This window comes from Canis lupus, chromosome 20, assembly GCF_003254725.2.
Source record: "Canis lupus dingo isolate Sandy chromosome 20, ASM325472v2, whole genome shotgun sequence".
Taxonomy (NCBI): domain Eukaryota; kingdom Metazoa; phylum Chordata; class Mammalia; order Carnivora; family Canidae; genus Canis; species Canis lupus.
Window position 1 is genome coordinate 32,154,527 of NC_064262.1, and position 16,594 is coordinate 32,171,120.

General features: G+C 41.4%; 1 protein-coding gene across 34 annotated transcripts in view; it reads left to right on the forward strand.

The window, feature by feature from the left end:
- CFAP20DC (CFAP20 domain containing) overlaps positions 1–16,594 on the forward strand; it is a 246,655-nt gene that overhangs the window by 225,175 nt on the left and 4,886 nt on the right. For 20 of the 34 annotated variants that reach the window (XR_007404050.1, XR_007404049.1, XM_049097500.1 and 17 more), the window contains 2 exons: positions 1,632–1,682; positions 4,783–4,877. Coding sequence is in view for 28 of the 34 variants with exons in the window: in XM_049097500.1 (XP_048953457.1) it covers positions 1,632–1,682; positions 4,783–4,877 (146 nt within the window). In the remaining 6 variants the exon portion in view is untranslated. The remainder of the gene's footprint in view (positions 1–1,631; positions 1,683–4,782; positions 4,878–16,594) is intronic. The other 14 variants (XR_007404051.1, XR_007404052.1, XR_007404053.1 and 11 more) reach the window with 1 other exon arrangement.

The window sequence follows — 16,594 nt, forward strand, 5'->3', positions numbered from 1 at the left end:
CTCCTGGATCTGAATGCCTGTTTCCTTCCCCAAGTTAGGGAAGTTCTCAGCTATGATTTTTTCAAATACACTTTCTGGTCCTCTGTCCCTTTCAGCACCCTCTGGAACCCCAAATAAACATAGATTTTTTTCCTTCTGAGGCAGTCATTTATTTCCCTTAACCTTTCCTCATGATCTTTTAATTGCTTTTCTCTTTTTTCCTCAGCTTCCTTCCTTGCCATCAACTTGTCTTCTATGTCACTCACTCGTTCTTCTACCTCATTAACCCTCGTCGTTAGGACCTCCAGTTTGGATTGCATCTCATTTAATTGATTTTTAATTTAGGCCTGATTACATAGAAATTCTGCAGTCATGAAGTCTCTTGAATCCTTTATGCTTTTTTCCAGAGCCACCGGTAGCTTTATAATTGTGCTTCTGAATTGGCTTTCTGACATCGAATTGTAATTCAAATTCTGTAACTCTGTGGGAGAGAGTACTATTTCTGATTCTTTCTTTTGTAGTGAGTTCTTCTTTCTAGTCATTTTGCTCAGTGCAGAGTGGCTAAAAACAAGTTGTACTTGTTAGAAGCACAAACTCTTCTCTCTGTAGCATTCCAGCTGTTCTCTCTTTAAATCTCAGGCTGAATATGTAGGTTTTCAGGATGACTTGAAAGTTATCTAGGTAAGTTGGTGGGGAGAGTTGACTTGGGGACCCTACTCTTCCGCCATCTTACCCCACCAACCTGTAGTCATTTTTTAAAGATAAAATTAGATCCACCTTATACCAAAATATATTCACACCATATATACTATAACTCAAAGTACAGAGGTAATTAAAAAATTAATACATTTGATTACAGAAAATTTTTTTAAACTTTTGCATGGCAAAAAAGGTGTAAGCAAAGACATACAACAAAGTGAGGGGAAAAGACAAAAAATCTGATAGAAGAAAGAGCAAAGACATGAATACACAAAAAAAACATAGATATAAAATGCATATATACATATACCTACATGTTAAGTACGTGGCCTTAGCCACTTGAAAAGACAGTCGACTCCATTCATAATGCTCATATTGAGAACAAATGCAAATCAGAATTACTTTAAGATACCAGTTTTTATCTCTCAAATTGGAAAGCATGAAAAACTTTACAACATACTCTTATGACATGGCTGGTGAGAAACCAGCACTGACCCACAATGGCTGGTGGGAATGCAGATGGCACAACCCTTGTGGAGGGAATTTGTTAGTATCTAACAAAACCAAGTATCTATTTACCTTTTGTCCCAGGGATTCCACTTCTGGGAATTTACCTTAAAAGGTATATCTTCAACTGTACAAAAATATGTAGTTCAAGGTTATCCACTTCAGCGTTAATTTCAGTAATTGCACAGTACTAAAAACATGCCCAAACCTAGGAGTATGGTGAAATACATTATGGTATGGCCATGCATGGAGTACCACGCAGTTGTGAAGAAGAATGAAATGTTCTCTATGAACTGAGGTGAATGATTTCCAGGTTATATTTTAAATTGAAAAATGAAAGTGTGAGAGTTATTGTAATCTACCTTTTGCATTAGACACATGCCTGCTTATTTTTTGCAAAAAGAAACATAGTAGATACCAGAACTAATGAAATTTATTTCCTATAGAGAGGTCGATGGGGATGGCATGGAAATGATGAGGGAGGAACAGACTGAGAGGTATGGCGGAAATGTAACTTACCTGAATATGAGTTTCTAGGTATTTTGACTTTTGAACTGTTAACATTTTATGTACTCAACAAGAGTAATAAAAATCACCAGTTAATGGAGAAAAAAATACCTCAAATAAAATACAAACAGAAGTAGATGACTATAACTCTTATTTCAGACAAATAATACAACCACACTGAAGAGCAGAGAGAAAAACTAACTCGTGTAAATTTAGAATATACTGTTTTACCATTTTATACAATATTAATGAAGGAATAAAAAGAACTCTAGAGAGTAAGTTTGGGGTTTTCTACGGTTGTTTTGTTTGCATGGCAATTCTGAAATACTTTTGACATATTCTATAGTTCAAAAAATAAGTAAATTTACTGAAGATAATGGGAGCCGGGTTCCTCACTGTCTAAAGGAGTTACAAATATAGAAAGAGGAGAGATGAGAATGAATCTGTGGTATTGTATTAGTATTGGAGAAATGAGCCTGCAGTTATTGACCAGGGATCATCAGACTTTTCTGTAAAGGGCCAAATAATGAATACTTAACTCTGTCATTGTAATACAGAAACATCCATAGACAATACATAACAAGTGAACATGACTTTATTCCAATAAAACTTTATATATAGACACATTTGAATTTTATATAATTATCATCTGTCATGAAACATTATTATTTTATTTTTTTCAACCACTTAAAAATGTAAAAATAATTCTCATTTTGCAGGCTGTGCAAAAGCAGGCAGTGAGCCAGACTTTGCCCACAAGCCAGAGTTTGCCAATCCCACTTGGTAGAGAAATGATGATAGATAACAAATGTGATCAAGTGTTTCAGTTAGGGAATCTGGATGAAGGATATGTAGGAGTGCTTGTACTCTTCTTGCAAAGAAGTACTCTTTGTGCTTTTCTTACAGAAAAGCTGTAAGTCTGAAATTATTTTAAAACAACCAAAAAAGTCACAAAAGGAAGAACACTGCACTTTTCATAGCTACTGCAGAGAAGGAAAAACAGTAATCAAGTCATTGGCCTAAGAGGTGAATGTCTTGCCTTTCATAACAGTCATACAGCCCCCACGTCTATTTTTCCCTTGCCCATGGACCATGAGTAGGAGCTACTTCTGCCTGTGTTCAGAGTTTCTGATTGGTCACTGGGGATGTCATCCTATGATCACATGCTCTCTGTTGTTGGTGCTCCTTGTTGCTCTCCAATACTCTTATTGAGTAATGAGGTCACCAGGGCTGGTAATTTGTATGTGATCTTGTAATTTTCTATAATGTGGGAACTTGGGGTCTAGACTAATGAAATGGACTAAATGAAAAGTACTTATCAGAAAATTTCCCATTAGCTTGGACGTCTGCGATAATTCCTTTCTGGTGTTCTTAATGTATTATTATGAAATCCACTTATACAGCACGTTCACCTGGCTTATTTCACTAGTCATAATCTAGTGAGAGCTAAGGTGAGGAGGAGCTGACAGTCTCTTAAAATATCACAAATGATACTTTAAATGATATTTTATGTTGAGATACTTATTTTTTTGCAGGAAGAGTGAATGACTTTCGTGGAAGATCTTGACTATAGAGACTTGTAACCAGGCTACCATCCTTGATTGGTTTAATTCCAACAAAATCCAATTCCTCCTACCTTGGTTTATCACTGTAGGGAAAGCCACGCAATGATTTTCACCAATAATGAAGATGATGGTGGTCCTAGCTGAAATTTATTGAATGTGATTAACCAGATCCATGCTAAATGTTGTTCATCCTTTTATTTTTTTTTTTTTTCATTTAATTCTAACAACCAAACTCTGAGGTACAGTCCTTATCTCCTCTTTGTGGAAGAGGTGTATGATGTAAGTGGCATGGCCAAGCTCTTGCATGGGGAAACATGGAGCCAGGATTGACCTGGAGAGCCAGTACTCTTACTTCCTGCTGGGACTGTCTCCCATCATTGATAAAGACAGTAATAAACACAGAAATTTAGAAAGAAGCTGTTTAGTCACGAGGACATACTCCTGTTGAGAAGAATAAGGCAAACAAAACAGGTGCTGATATCAATGCAAGCAAGAGAGTTTCCGTTGGAACAGCCTGCACTTTCCCTTCCTGCTCCCTCCCCTGAAGAAACTCACTAACAAGTCTAGAGTTGAGAAAGGCTGGAAGTAGAGCACACAGTCACTCATGCCCTCTGCATGACTCTCTTGTGTCACACCCATGCAGGTACCTCCTAGAGGGACTGGGAAGACCTGAAAAGAATAGAGGAAGAAGGAGAGTAAAGAACTCGGGAAATTAGGTTGGCATTTGGAGGCAAAGGAGCAGGGAATGTAGGAGTGGTTTTGCCCCCATTCTTAACGGAAGAACAGAAGGAATAGTCACTCGGGGGCCTGGCTCCCCTCACTCTTCTTTCTTTTGCCTTCTGCTGCTCTAATGCTCTGAGTGCTGACCCCTCCATTGAGGCTGGTCCCTGACTGCTCTAAGACCAACTTTTGTTTTGGATCACATTTGGAATGTTGTCACAGAGGTGACATGTGACTTTGCCAGGCTTCCTTACCCAAAAAATCCTAAGGAACGTTGTCTCTGCTGCATTCTTCTGAGTTACCGAAATAACTCTCTTATGTGAGAGGAACAGTGTACAGTTTAATAGTCACAATAATAAACTTCCAAGAGGAGAGATGCCTGGGTGGCTCAGTGGTTGAGTGTCTGACCAGTTCAGGGCATGATCCTGGGGTTCTGGCCTCAAGTCCCACATTGGGCTCCTTGCAGAGAGCCTACTTTTCCCCCTGCCTATGTCTCTGCCTCTCTCTCTGTGTGTCTCATGAATACACAAAATCTTTTAAAAAATAATAATAATAAACTTCCAAAAGAAATAGTTGTCTTTAATCTAGATGTATTTGTGGGACAACTAGTTCAATGATTAGCATTATATTAATCCATTTATAGAACTGATTATTAACTCTGGACATTCTGTCTTTCTGAAATATGAAGGAGAGGGAAAAAAATGTTTCTTTGTAAAAGCCCCAGGAAATTATAAATCCAAGGGAGAGGTAAAATTTACATATGAAATTGCACACCTGTTTATTTCCTTTCTTCATTCCTTTTTAGGGACTGGTTAAATATGTTGAGCCCACCGATTGTTCCTTCCAGTCGACAGCCAACAGACCAGCATCCGGATTCTTCTGGAAGCTTGAGTGCCCAAGGTGGGAAATGGAAAATGTTATACACAACAAAATAAAAATCATTAACTACAAATAGAGAAAATTGGTCACTTTGAGATGCCACCGTTTTTATTAAATGCTAATCATCTAGGCTCATACCCCCAAAATGAGATAAGCTGTGCCTCATTTTGTAGGCTGATAAGTCCTTTGGTATCAAAATGACCTTCATCTGGACTTTGGCTCTACCAATTTCTGCCATGTGGCCTTTATGACTTTTGGTTATTGCATTTGTAAAGCAAGATTGATAATAGATAGTGTCTGCCTGAAAGCTTTCCATGAAGATTCAGTAAGATGTACTGTATACAAAGCACTTAGAATACTAGCTGTTCATATTATTATAAAGCAGACCCAATACTCCTACATCACTAGATACATGCTTTTATTAATACAGGGATACTTGTCTTTAAAGATAAGGCTGAAAATAAATAAATAAATAAAGATAAGGCTGGCACCGAGTTACAGCAAGTAATGTTAGCAATGGCGGAATGGGAAAGAAGCAGGAATGAAAATTTGCTGGAGGTTCCCTTTGCTAATGAGTTAGAGAAATGAACTATTAGTTTTTGGTTGTGAGCAGGGAACATGATTGTCAGAAGTGCATAGAGGAGGAAGGGAAGAGACCCTTTGGTAGAAACAGAGGGAGTGGGATGGAAGGGGTAAAGGAAAGTCTAAAGTACATAATTGGAGTGACAAATAACCTCGGAGTGGGACTCCCTGAGATGGTTTTTGGAACTGGGACTTTGAAGATGGAAGTACTACATCGGAAGTTAAAAAAATAATAAAGGAACTGAAGCCAATATAAATTGCTCCAACAAAGGTGCCAGGTTTTTTTTTTCCCCTAACTGCCCCAGGGAGAAAGTGGAACATCTCATTTTTCTCCAGGTATGGAAAATTCAGAGTGAGAGCTCATACATCTGAGTTGTACGTTTGGGCCGCCCAAGGGATGGAGATGTCTCTGTGATTTACTATCTGAAATAGATTATGCCCCTCAAATTGGGAATCTTTTTAGAGGTGTACATTCATAATTACTTATGACAGAAAAATAGAATCTTGGCTGTCAGGAGGAGACCTTGCTGTGAAAGAACAAATAATACGTTATGTTAAGTGTCCTAAATAAACCACAGGAACAGAGAGTGTGGTCCTTGAGCAAAGGCACCCAAGATATATATTAGTGATAAGTAGTTGAAAGGATGGCTTCAAGTCACCATTGCAAAGTGATGTTTTGACAGCAGGAGCTCAGTTATGTTGAAGGTAAACAGAACTTCCATCGAGAGCAAATTAACAAATGAAATTCAGAAGATTGTAGAAATGTTCTGGCTGATGTTAACCAGACCTGGCTCCCCTCCTGCATGTCAGCTTAGGTTTTGTATCAGCTCTCTGTTTCCCCTTTTCTGATATACTTGAGTGGTTTGTAGCTAATTAATGTCATCAAAAATTAGTGTTTCCTATTTGGTTATCTTTACATGTTACTGGTTTAGTTTTAGACAACATACCAATATGCCAAGATAGTGTTCTTAATAAAGTGTTTGTCAAAGAAAAGTTATTGGCTTAAGTATCCAGTTTGTATCACCAGAAGCAAAAAGATGTGGTTGTGGGCAGTCCAGACCTCTTCCTGGGCTTCTATTGCACAATACCGTGAATTTAGGGCACTGAGCTAAGTTGTGACATTAACTGTCACAGCAACACCATGAGGAAGGTACTGTTTGTGTGGGTGTGTAATCGTTGTCCTTTACAGCTGAGAAAACCAAGTTACAGAGTTTTTGAATGCCTTGCCCAGGGTCCCACAACTAGTCGTCAGCAGAGCTGGGATGTGAATCTAAACAGCCGAGCCCCAGATCCCAGCCACTCTTGATTTTTGAAACAAGTACCTAGATTACCTACTCCAAAAATAATACATGTAAAATCAGGAATTGAAATTTTATTTTTCTACTGAGAGTTCTTGATTTACAGAGGAAAAAAACACACAAATTAAAACATTTCAAGTGCTAAGTAGCTAAGTTCTTTAAGGGAGAAAAGGGGAAAAAAAAAAAAAAAAAAGGCAGACATCTGGTCCCCTGTTTCAGCCCTGCCCTGCCTCCCCCACCCATCCATGCTCATCAGGAATGACAAGTGGTACATTTTCTCCGCAGAAGTGAGGGACTCAGGTGAAGTTGCCAAGTTGACCAGCTCTGAGGGAGCAACAGGGTTACTGAGAGACAAGATCCCTGGGTCACCCAGCTGCCAGGCCTGGGTGTTTACTTGTCACCTACCTTCTCGAAGGCCTTTCCAGTCTTATCTAAGTAGGCCAGTCTCCCTCCACCTTGCACATTATCTTCGTGCCCTTTTCAGTTTGTAATTCATGATTTGTTTGCTGGTGTCATGTCTTTCTTCCTAGCCTGTGAGTTTTTAAAAACAGAGACTTCGTCAGCTTGCTCACTACTGGATCCCAAGTACCCTATGTGATTTCTGTAGGCTATTGGGTATTCTCTAAATTTTTGTGAGGAGGAAAACTGGAAGGGAGAAAGGGGGAAAAAGAGGGAGAGAAATGTTCTTCAGCTGGTCATTTTTATACCTAATGAGTAATTCACTGAAGTCTTACTTTCAGTTATTCCTCATTCCAATGTTTTAGTATATTAGGGATATTTCTAAAATTTGACAATGAGAATATTGAACCTAGACCTTTGCACTTTAGCAACTAAAGCAGAGATATGTCACCTTATGCAGTGGCTGTTAAACTGTATTTATTTTCACTGAAAACTTTTCTTTCAAATGAATTTCATATGAAATTCCAACATATAAAAGAGATCAAAGCAGAATTGCTCTGGCTCAAGAGGAGGTGAGGGTCTCAGAACTCTGCCTTGGGGCTCTGATGAACCAGCTGAGAACCCTGATGCAATCCCAACGTGCTCAACTTGACCTTGCTTGAGGTTGAATCCCCAGTCAGAGCCCCAGCTAGGATTAGGACCCTGCCTTCCTCCACATGTGTGTCTTTCTGCAAAACTGTTAAGGTGCTTTTGAAGGCTAGCTGGAAGGGAGATCCCCCATCTTTAGACTTCTAGAATAAAAATTATAATGGCTTATATTTATTTCATCTTCCTGTGACCCACACCTGCAAGTGCCCTTTACTTCTCATAATAGCCTCCTGAGGTGTAGATACTCTTGATATTATCCACCTTTTACACATGGACACCGGGACTTAGGGCCAGGGCCAGGAAGTGACGTACTGAACCCCCACAGCTCCAGCAGAGGTGGAGAGGCCGAGATGCATCTATAGAGCTAGAGGCATGACTGCACTTGAACAGCAGGGAAAGATGGCCTGATCAATGCATAGTTCTAGAAAACTTGCCCCAGGGGCACCTGCTGGCTCAGTGGTTGAACTCATCTGCCTTTTGGATCAGAGCATGATTCCAGGGTCCTAGGATCAGGTCCTAGGATCGAGTCCTGCATAGGGCTCCCTGCAGGGCTCCCCTCTGCCTATGTCTCTACCTCTCTATGTCTCTCATGAATAAATAAATGAAATCTTAAAAAAAAATTACCCCAGGCCATACGAGAGTGAGTGCCTGTGTTAACCTTAAAAACAATAGAGCAAGTTATTTTACCAGCAAAATGAGGAATGGCAAGCTTGGGACACACAGGCTACAGCAAAGCATAGGCAAGCCTGGAGAACAAAGGAGAGGAATATTACTTGGTAGGGAAAAAGGAGGACATTGGGAGAGGCTGCTTTGAAGGAAAGTCTGTTAGAGTCAAAGTCTAAAGCAAGAGTTCAAGGTGGCGACGTTTCTCATCACCTAGGCTGTTGCCTGTCAGGGAGAAAAACTTTCCTGCCTTCTGCTGGGGCAGTAAAGTGAACTTCTTGCTGCCCAGGCATGTGGTGTAGGCTGCAACAGGAAGCTTGTATGTGAGCACTCCCTCTTCAGGGCTTCCCGGCCCCATGTCAATCGAGGTCTCCCTCTGTTAGTTTTCACACATGCATTCTACTAGCCTTTGAGTCCCCACCTTATTCAGTGCAAGTTTGTGTCCCAACCACAGTGTCTACTAAGACAGAGCACCTCAATCGCATAGATGCCACCTCAAAGTAGAACAGCCCGTCTTCCTGCAGAGCCAGTCCCCCGGCAGGGGCAGAAGCAGCGCTGCACTCTGTGCCACTCGCCTGGAGAGACACACAGGCAGCTCTCTGCACTTCCTCCGGTGCACTTGCTCATTGCCAGTTGCCAGGGGCAAGGGAGCCCTTGACACATACCAAATATGTGGTCTCCTGTAGCGCACGTGAAATATAAAAATGGGAAGTTATGATTTCAGAACTTACTCAAGAGAACTAACAAACTGACCTTTGAAAAATAAAGCCGACTTGGCTGGAAGAGTAGTTGTCAATTTGTTTTTGACATTTGTTCCTTTACAGATATGACCCTTCAATTATTCATGCTTACCGGGTCCAAAATGGAATAATAATGACTTCTCTCGTCGGCCCTGCAAAACCTCTCAAGCAGTTTACATAGATTCTGAGTAAGAAAGACATTCAGAGGTGCTTGTGGAGTTGCCAGAATTGCAGAGAAATAACATCCTTGTACCTTTTTGATGGCAAGGTCACACAGGCTATTCCTTCATGAGCACCAGTTAATCTCCCACGAGACAGAAATAGGCAGCAGAGGGGATCCCTGGATGGCTCAGCGGTTTAGTGTCTGCCTTTGGCCCAGGGCGTGGTCCTGGAGACCCGGGATCGAGTCCCACATCTGGCTTCCTGCATGGAGCCTGCTTCTCCCTCTGCCTGTGTCTCTGCCTCTCTCTCTGTGAGTGTCTCTCATGAATAGAATAGAATAAAATAAAATATAATAAAATAAAATATAAAAAAAATAAAAAAAGAAATAGGCAGCAGATGCTGATTTTAAAGCTGTAATATCCAAATTACTAGTCGAGAAATTAGGAGAACCTCATGGCTCTTTGAAGCTAAGCAAAGGGAGGGGAATCTGGCTGTGTGCTCTGGATCCAACAGAGTTCTCCCAGAGTCTTAGCTCCTGCCACACAGTTACTCGACATTCACCTAATACTCTGAATCTGAAAGCACTCTTCTGTAATCGCCTTACAGATACTATGCCTCCCTGAAAAACCGTGGTATCCTCCAGTGCTTGACTTGGCACGTAGGACACAGTACAGGCTTCAGAAATATTTAGTGAGTGAATGCATGAGTCATCTGCATGTGGAAAACAGATGATTTGGTCTACTCTTTGGATCGTCCTTATATTTTCAAGATTTATTTAAGGTGCAAAGGATACCTTCCCCCCAAAAGTAATACTGGCAGTATTAACAGATGCCAGCACCGGCCGTGTGCCCACGACAAGGTCAAGTTTTCCTGTATTACCTCATAATGGCTTTTCCCAAAACTCCCAGGCGTGAGGCTATGTTATGTCCTCCTGTACAGGCAAAGTTAAAGTCACAGCCTGGGTCACGGACCCACTGAGTGTGGAGCAGGACTCTGACCCAGGCCTGTCCAACCTGGCAGTCTGTACCCTTAACCCCCACTCTGCTATGGGACCACAGAATTCCCATTTAGGTCAATTAGAACCATACAACTGAAGTGTCCACTGCAACTTTTTTAATTTAGGAGTTCTCTTTCTTGAAGCTTTCTGGATAAAATAGTACTCTCTTTCAGCCCACAGCATCCCCACCTCAGTGCTCAGCTCCTATGATGATTTATTAGTATTCATGACAGACTTGAATCCAGAGTCCCCACCCCTTCCCCTGTTAGGCAAGGAGTTGCCTTTAAAAGCTCTCAGATTAACCTTGGGGAAGGGAGATCTTTTCTTAATGCAGCTATCAGTCTCAGGGGTATCTTCTCTGCACAAAAGTGGTTGCGAGGTAGGGGGCTGGTAATCAACGTTCTCACTAGTATAAAGAGATGCCTTCCTTCTGGGAGTACTAGAAATGAGCCCAGTAGTAGAGAAGTAAACACATTGCTGGTATCTGAGGAGCTCTCTCTCTTATTCTAAAACCATCCCCACCTATTTATTCCCCAGAAACACCTCAGAAAGGGTCCTAGTCCAGGGTGTGATTTCAGCTTCCCTTGCTGGAATTGGGATGCACTTTCCCCTAGATGCACTGTTCCCTTGCCTGAAATCAGGCCATTGAGACATTATGGGCTCTGTAGCCGTCAGAGCTCAGTAGTCTGTTTAGGGACTTCTCTGGGTGTGTTAACAAAATGCATTCAGAGTTGTAAGCCATGTATTTCCAAGTGCACAATTATTTTGTAGGTTCTTTTCCCAGCTTTATTGAGATAAAATTAACATGTAACATTGTGTAAGTCTCAGATGTGGCACTGTGTAAGTTTCACTGGATGCTTTGATATACACAAGCCCACATTTGAATCACAGCACATTTGTAAGTAGAGACTACCTGGAAGGAAGGAAATTGCACAAATTCCCAGTCTGTCATCCAAATCCTTCACCATGTTATCTTCAGTGGCATTTTCCAGGTAAAATATACCCAGTGTTTTTGCAAAAGAGGTGACGTACTCATTTCCCAAATGAAACCTGAACTATAATCATGGCATGTTATTTGCCTTCCAAGAAACAATATAGTTTTCTAATAGAAGAAAGTATCTTTTCATCCTTTTTATCCCATCCTTGGTCATTTATCTTTCCCTCATTTGAGGACACATATTTGCTGAAAACCCAAAATTCAGCAGTTCATGGGAGACTTTCTCGGGGTTTTGTGCAAGTTAATTTTGCCCTACTGTGAGCGGTATTAGTGGAAAAGTCTGCAAGCACATGGGGCTCAGCAGAATCTTATCTAAAATGTCATCTTTATTGATCCTAAGGCTGACTGTTTGGAATGGTGATCCCTCACCATTGAATTGTTTAAACAGTAGTGTATTAGTATGCACATAAAAATACAGTCAATCATTTCTCAAGATCTATAAGAGAGAAAATGCATTAACTTTTATAAAAAAAATTCTGGATAGCAGCGTCAGAAAATCGAAAATCAAGTGCAGTGTCTTGATTCAGAGATTTTAAATCTGATAAACCGATGCCGTGTTATTTGTTTTCAAGCTTGAAGACTCAGCCTGCGCATATAGGTTTTCTATTATCTATGGTTAAAATGCAATAAATATAGATAATTAAGCATTTATATTAATAGACTTTCAAAAGGTGAACTGAAGGGATTATTTGCCTGAGCTAATCTAACAGAGGGGAGGGCAGCTAAATTTGCTGAATCTGGTTTGGCTCCGTTGGTTCTTCTTCTGTTATTGCTGTTAACCAATTTCAAAGTGGATAAAGCTGGAAGTTTGTAAATAGATTATTATCTGAAAGGCAATTTTATTTCACTGGAAATGACTTTATTATGTGGAGAAGAGTAAAAATGTAATTTGGACCCCTGTCCAGATGCTCTTAGTCTTGTAGCAGAGAATGGTTTTATTTGTTAATTTGTCCTTTTAGAGTTTCTGTAGCCAGTCTTTAAATAGAGCAATTTAGCATTTTGGGGAAAAACAAACTCTGTACCATCCAAGAATATAATTGAAAATTACCCCATACCCATGCACAATAATTACCTTTCAAAACATTTCCCATTGCTTGACATCATAGTGGTAATTGCTTAATGATATTATAATTTCATTACGTAGGAATTACAATGGCTTAAGTGATGTAAATTGGAAGCTTTGAAAATTAAGTTATAATGAAAACAAAACCTTTTATGCAAGTTTAAAGCACTTATTTCAATGTAAAATTATACATAATGTCACCCAATTTTTGTATGAGTATCATTGTTGGTAGAGTTTTAAAATTCACCCGTTTAAAGCTTTAGTACTAAAAGCCACGAAACCTGCTTTAGTCCCATGGTTATAATGCATGAGGTTCCAGTTTTATAGTGATATGTATTGGAACGAATGCATTTATATAGCAGTTACTGCTTCGGTTTATATGCATTATGTAGCAAAACGCCTACTAATGAATTGGATCCACCTCGATCCCCTTGCAGTTCAGTGATAAAGACCCATGGCCCATTACAACTGTTATTTTCATCTCGAAAGATTCCTAACTGGTCGTAAAATGTATTGAGTCTTCTAACTTAATAGCGCCAGCTTAAAGTTTTATCTTTTTGGAAAGTACCAGCGCAGAGTGTGCTAAGCAGTTACATGGCAAGGAACTTACCTGCCAGAGGTCAGAATGTGTGGATTTCCCCCAATGTGTGGATGGAGTAAAAAGGAAGCATCGGACAGCAGACCCCTGAGATATGTAGACTCATGATCATTTACCTCTGTGATATGCGATTTTAACATTACACCTGATGGAAAAATTCTTTTTACTTTTTGAAAAATACATGACTTTTGGTTGTAAGAAATCTTTTTATTTAAAGAAGCATTAATTGCCATGTCCTTTATAAAACGAATTGGGGGCTTTGTATTTTGTTCAAATCCACTATTTCTTCTTTTGGTAGCAAAAAATCAAACAGGCGCAGTTTGGGGATAGGGAATAAGATACAAGCAAACATACCCCTCTTGTGTCTAACTCCGGTATCTTACGTTTTTCGTGATGACATTTATAACAACATTTATTGAATATTCTCTGTGTGGAGTGTTACAGAGTATCTTACTTAGTTCTCCGAGGTACTATCATGGGTAGTTTTACTATCTTTGCATGTAAGACGGCTAAGGCTCAGAGTCCTGAATTATCCCCCTGTCCCACAGCTACGAAGTGGTGGAATGGGATTTGGACCCAGATCTGTCTGACTCCATTGTCTCGATGTCATGCTACCCATCTCTCTCTATAAAGCCTTATCTTAGGACTCTCAGCTTTGTCAGTGTTTCTATCCTGAGTGACTAAACAATTTATACCCTTTAGTTCATGATTGATTTCAATACTGTCATTATCCTTAATAGTAACAGTAACGATCATTTATCGAACAACTACTATGTGCACTGTGCTATGCATATTATCCAGTGTCCAATTTCATCTTCCACAAAACCCTATGAAATAGACATTGTTATTTGCATTTGATAAATAAGGAAATGAGGCTCCAGTGAAGCAAAATAACCCTAACTGCCCGGAGGTCGCTCGGGTAGGCAGTGACTGAGCTCCCCTGCATCCCGTCTGCGGGATCTGAGGGCCCACGGTTCTCTTGGCCACTCTGCAGTTGCAACTCCCATTCCCCACCCCCACCCCCGCCTCATTAGTCTTCAGTAGCTGCTTTTGTTTCATGTGTGAATGTCACATCCACACCTAGACATAGGACGGATTTAATAGACAGCATCGTCACATAGCAGGCACACATTAGTTACTTACTGATTCTGTTCTCTGAAGTAGCCCAAATAAGAAAGGGATGATGGATTGGATATGTGAAGGTAAAGGACATGCACACCCTCCTTTTAATGTGCAGAAGTGACCTAAAGGGGGTCATCTTCCATGAGGAACAGCCTCTTGAAAAGCATTCCCAACCTCTCCTACCTAAAGGAAGAAAGTGGAGGCAGGACCCTAGGGACTGCTCTTAAGGTAACAATAGAAAGGAAAGGAGAGGCAGCCTGCCTTCTCTGATTTTGTGTTCTTAATTAGAAACCTTGCAGGGTGCTCAGGTCAGCCACCACCATTAACGTGGTCATTAGCAAAGTCCTGTCACACTTCAAGGACATAAGCCACTGCAGCCAAGAGTTTCAGGAACTCATCAAAGGCACAGCAGGGATCATTGGATCTGGCCCTGCACAATAAAATCTCACACAAGTGGTGGCCCAGCGCCCCCCCTCCCGCTTCACCCTCCTCAAGGGCCACGTCCCATTTCCTGGTCAGCTCTACTGTTTAGAAATTTCTTCCTTGAGCTGAGCCAAAACCTGGCTCCTTGGAACTTTCCCTCACCAATCCTCTTGCTTCCTCCTGGAACCCCATAGAATCTTCTTTAGCTTCTCTCTTCATTTATCACCCTTTATGTACCTGCAGCCAGGAGGGCTGCTGTCACCTCAAAGCTTTGTCTTTTCTGGAGTTAATAAGCCCAGATTTTGCCTCTGCCCTCCCACATGGACTCTCTTTCTCTCATCTTTGATTTTTGAAGCATGAGAAATGAAATTTCTTTTGTTTCCAAGCCTGAGTTTTTTCAAATGTAGGACAATTTTTTTCACCCTCTTCTGCGTTTAAATTCCCATAATATCAGAGATCCCGACTGAATGTGTTCCTTCCACCACCTTCTTAACAAAAGCAGGGCACCAGTATGGTAGAGAGAACACAGAACTGAGAGTCTGGAAACCCAAGGTCATCCCTGACTGACTCAGCAAGTGACCTCAGATGAGCTGGTTAACCCTGCATACTTTGCTTCCCTCATCTGTCAAACAGGCCCTATAATTCCTTCCTCTTTCAACAGAGGCTCAAGTGAGCTACTGCATGGGGAAGTGCTTTCTTTCTTTTCTTTTTTTTAAATGAGTTTTTTTTTTAAGATTTTATTTATTTATTTATTTGAGAGAGAGCACGAGCACGGTGAGGGCCAGAGGGAGAAGCAGGCTCCTCACTGAGTGGGGAGGCCGCTGGGGGGCTCAATCCCAGAACTCCCGGATCATGACCTGAGCAGAAGGCAGGTGCTTCACCAGTTGAACCTCCGGGGCTCCCAGGGGAATTGCCTTCTACGCCATCGGGGTCTCCACCAGTTGAGATGTTGGCAAACAAGGCAGAGGTGTACCATTCCTCCATTAGCTCCACTTTTTAAGGACTGCTGGCCCTGCATGCAGCCCGTGAGAGAGTCAGCTGCTTTTGTGTTTTTCCCCAGTCCCTGCACGCTCCTTGAGAACAGGGCCTGCTTCTTTGACCAGCTCATCCCCAGTGCCTCACTCAGTGCCTGGTGCAGGGGCGATCGAGTTGTAGGTCTTTGGGTGGTCAGAGGAATGGCTGTGGTAGAATCTCAGACCCCGACTTCACCATCTTGGCCCCGCTCCGTGGGACTTAACTCGGGTTTGTCACTGTCCCGACAGGGTCCATGCACCAGCTTGCTCTGATTTGGAAAAGATGGAGTCCCACCACCTTCCCTTACTCTGGGCGGTCACCCTTTTAATCATAGACTTTGTTCCACGATCACCCTTTCCAGACATATTCAGTATTGACTGAGCCTCTGTTTCGTGCCAGCCCTGTCCCAAGCCCACCACCCAAACCCTTGTGAAAGTAACCCTGGTGAGCTCATAGCCCCAGGGATTGGGTTTTCTCTAGTCCTTCGTAGCCTGGCTAAGGAGGAGGGAGGGGTGTTAGCCTAATCACCCTCCTTCCTGAGCCTACTCTGATCCTTTCCACTCAGGAAAGTCTTACCCTCCTGGCTTCTGGGCTCCTATTACGTGGTTTTCAGAAGTACTCAAGAGGCACTGGCTTGCTGGTGATAGCATCAAGCACACAAGCACTTAGCACAACACTGGGCACAGAAAGATCTTAGTAGAAAGATCTTAGTAGAACAGGTTTTTTTTTTTTCATTCCATGCCACGTGTTGGAAACCATGTGTTGGAAACTCGCTGAGCACTCAGGCAGCAGGAGTTCCTCCAAACTGTCTAAATCATGGTCACAAGAGAAAAATGAAGCCATGTCCATGTTACTAGCAAACTTGACAAAACTTCCTACCTCTAATAAAATTGCACATCGCATCACCTGATGGTTTTCCATTGGTGTTCTATGCTTTGTGCACTTGTGTTCCTAAACATTATCGTTTTAATTCTGGTTTACTTGGTAGCATTTTTAGGGTGCACTCATACAGCTCTGGCCCACAACGAAGTC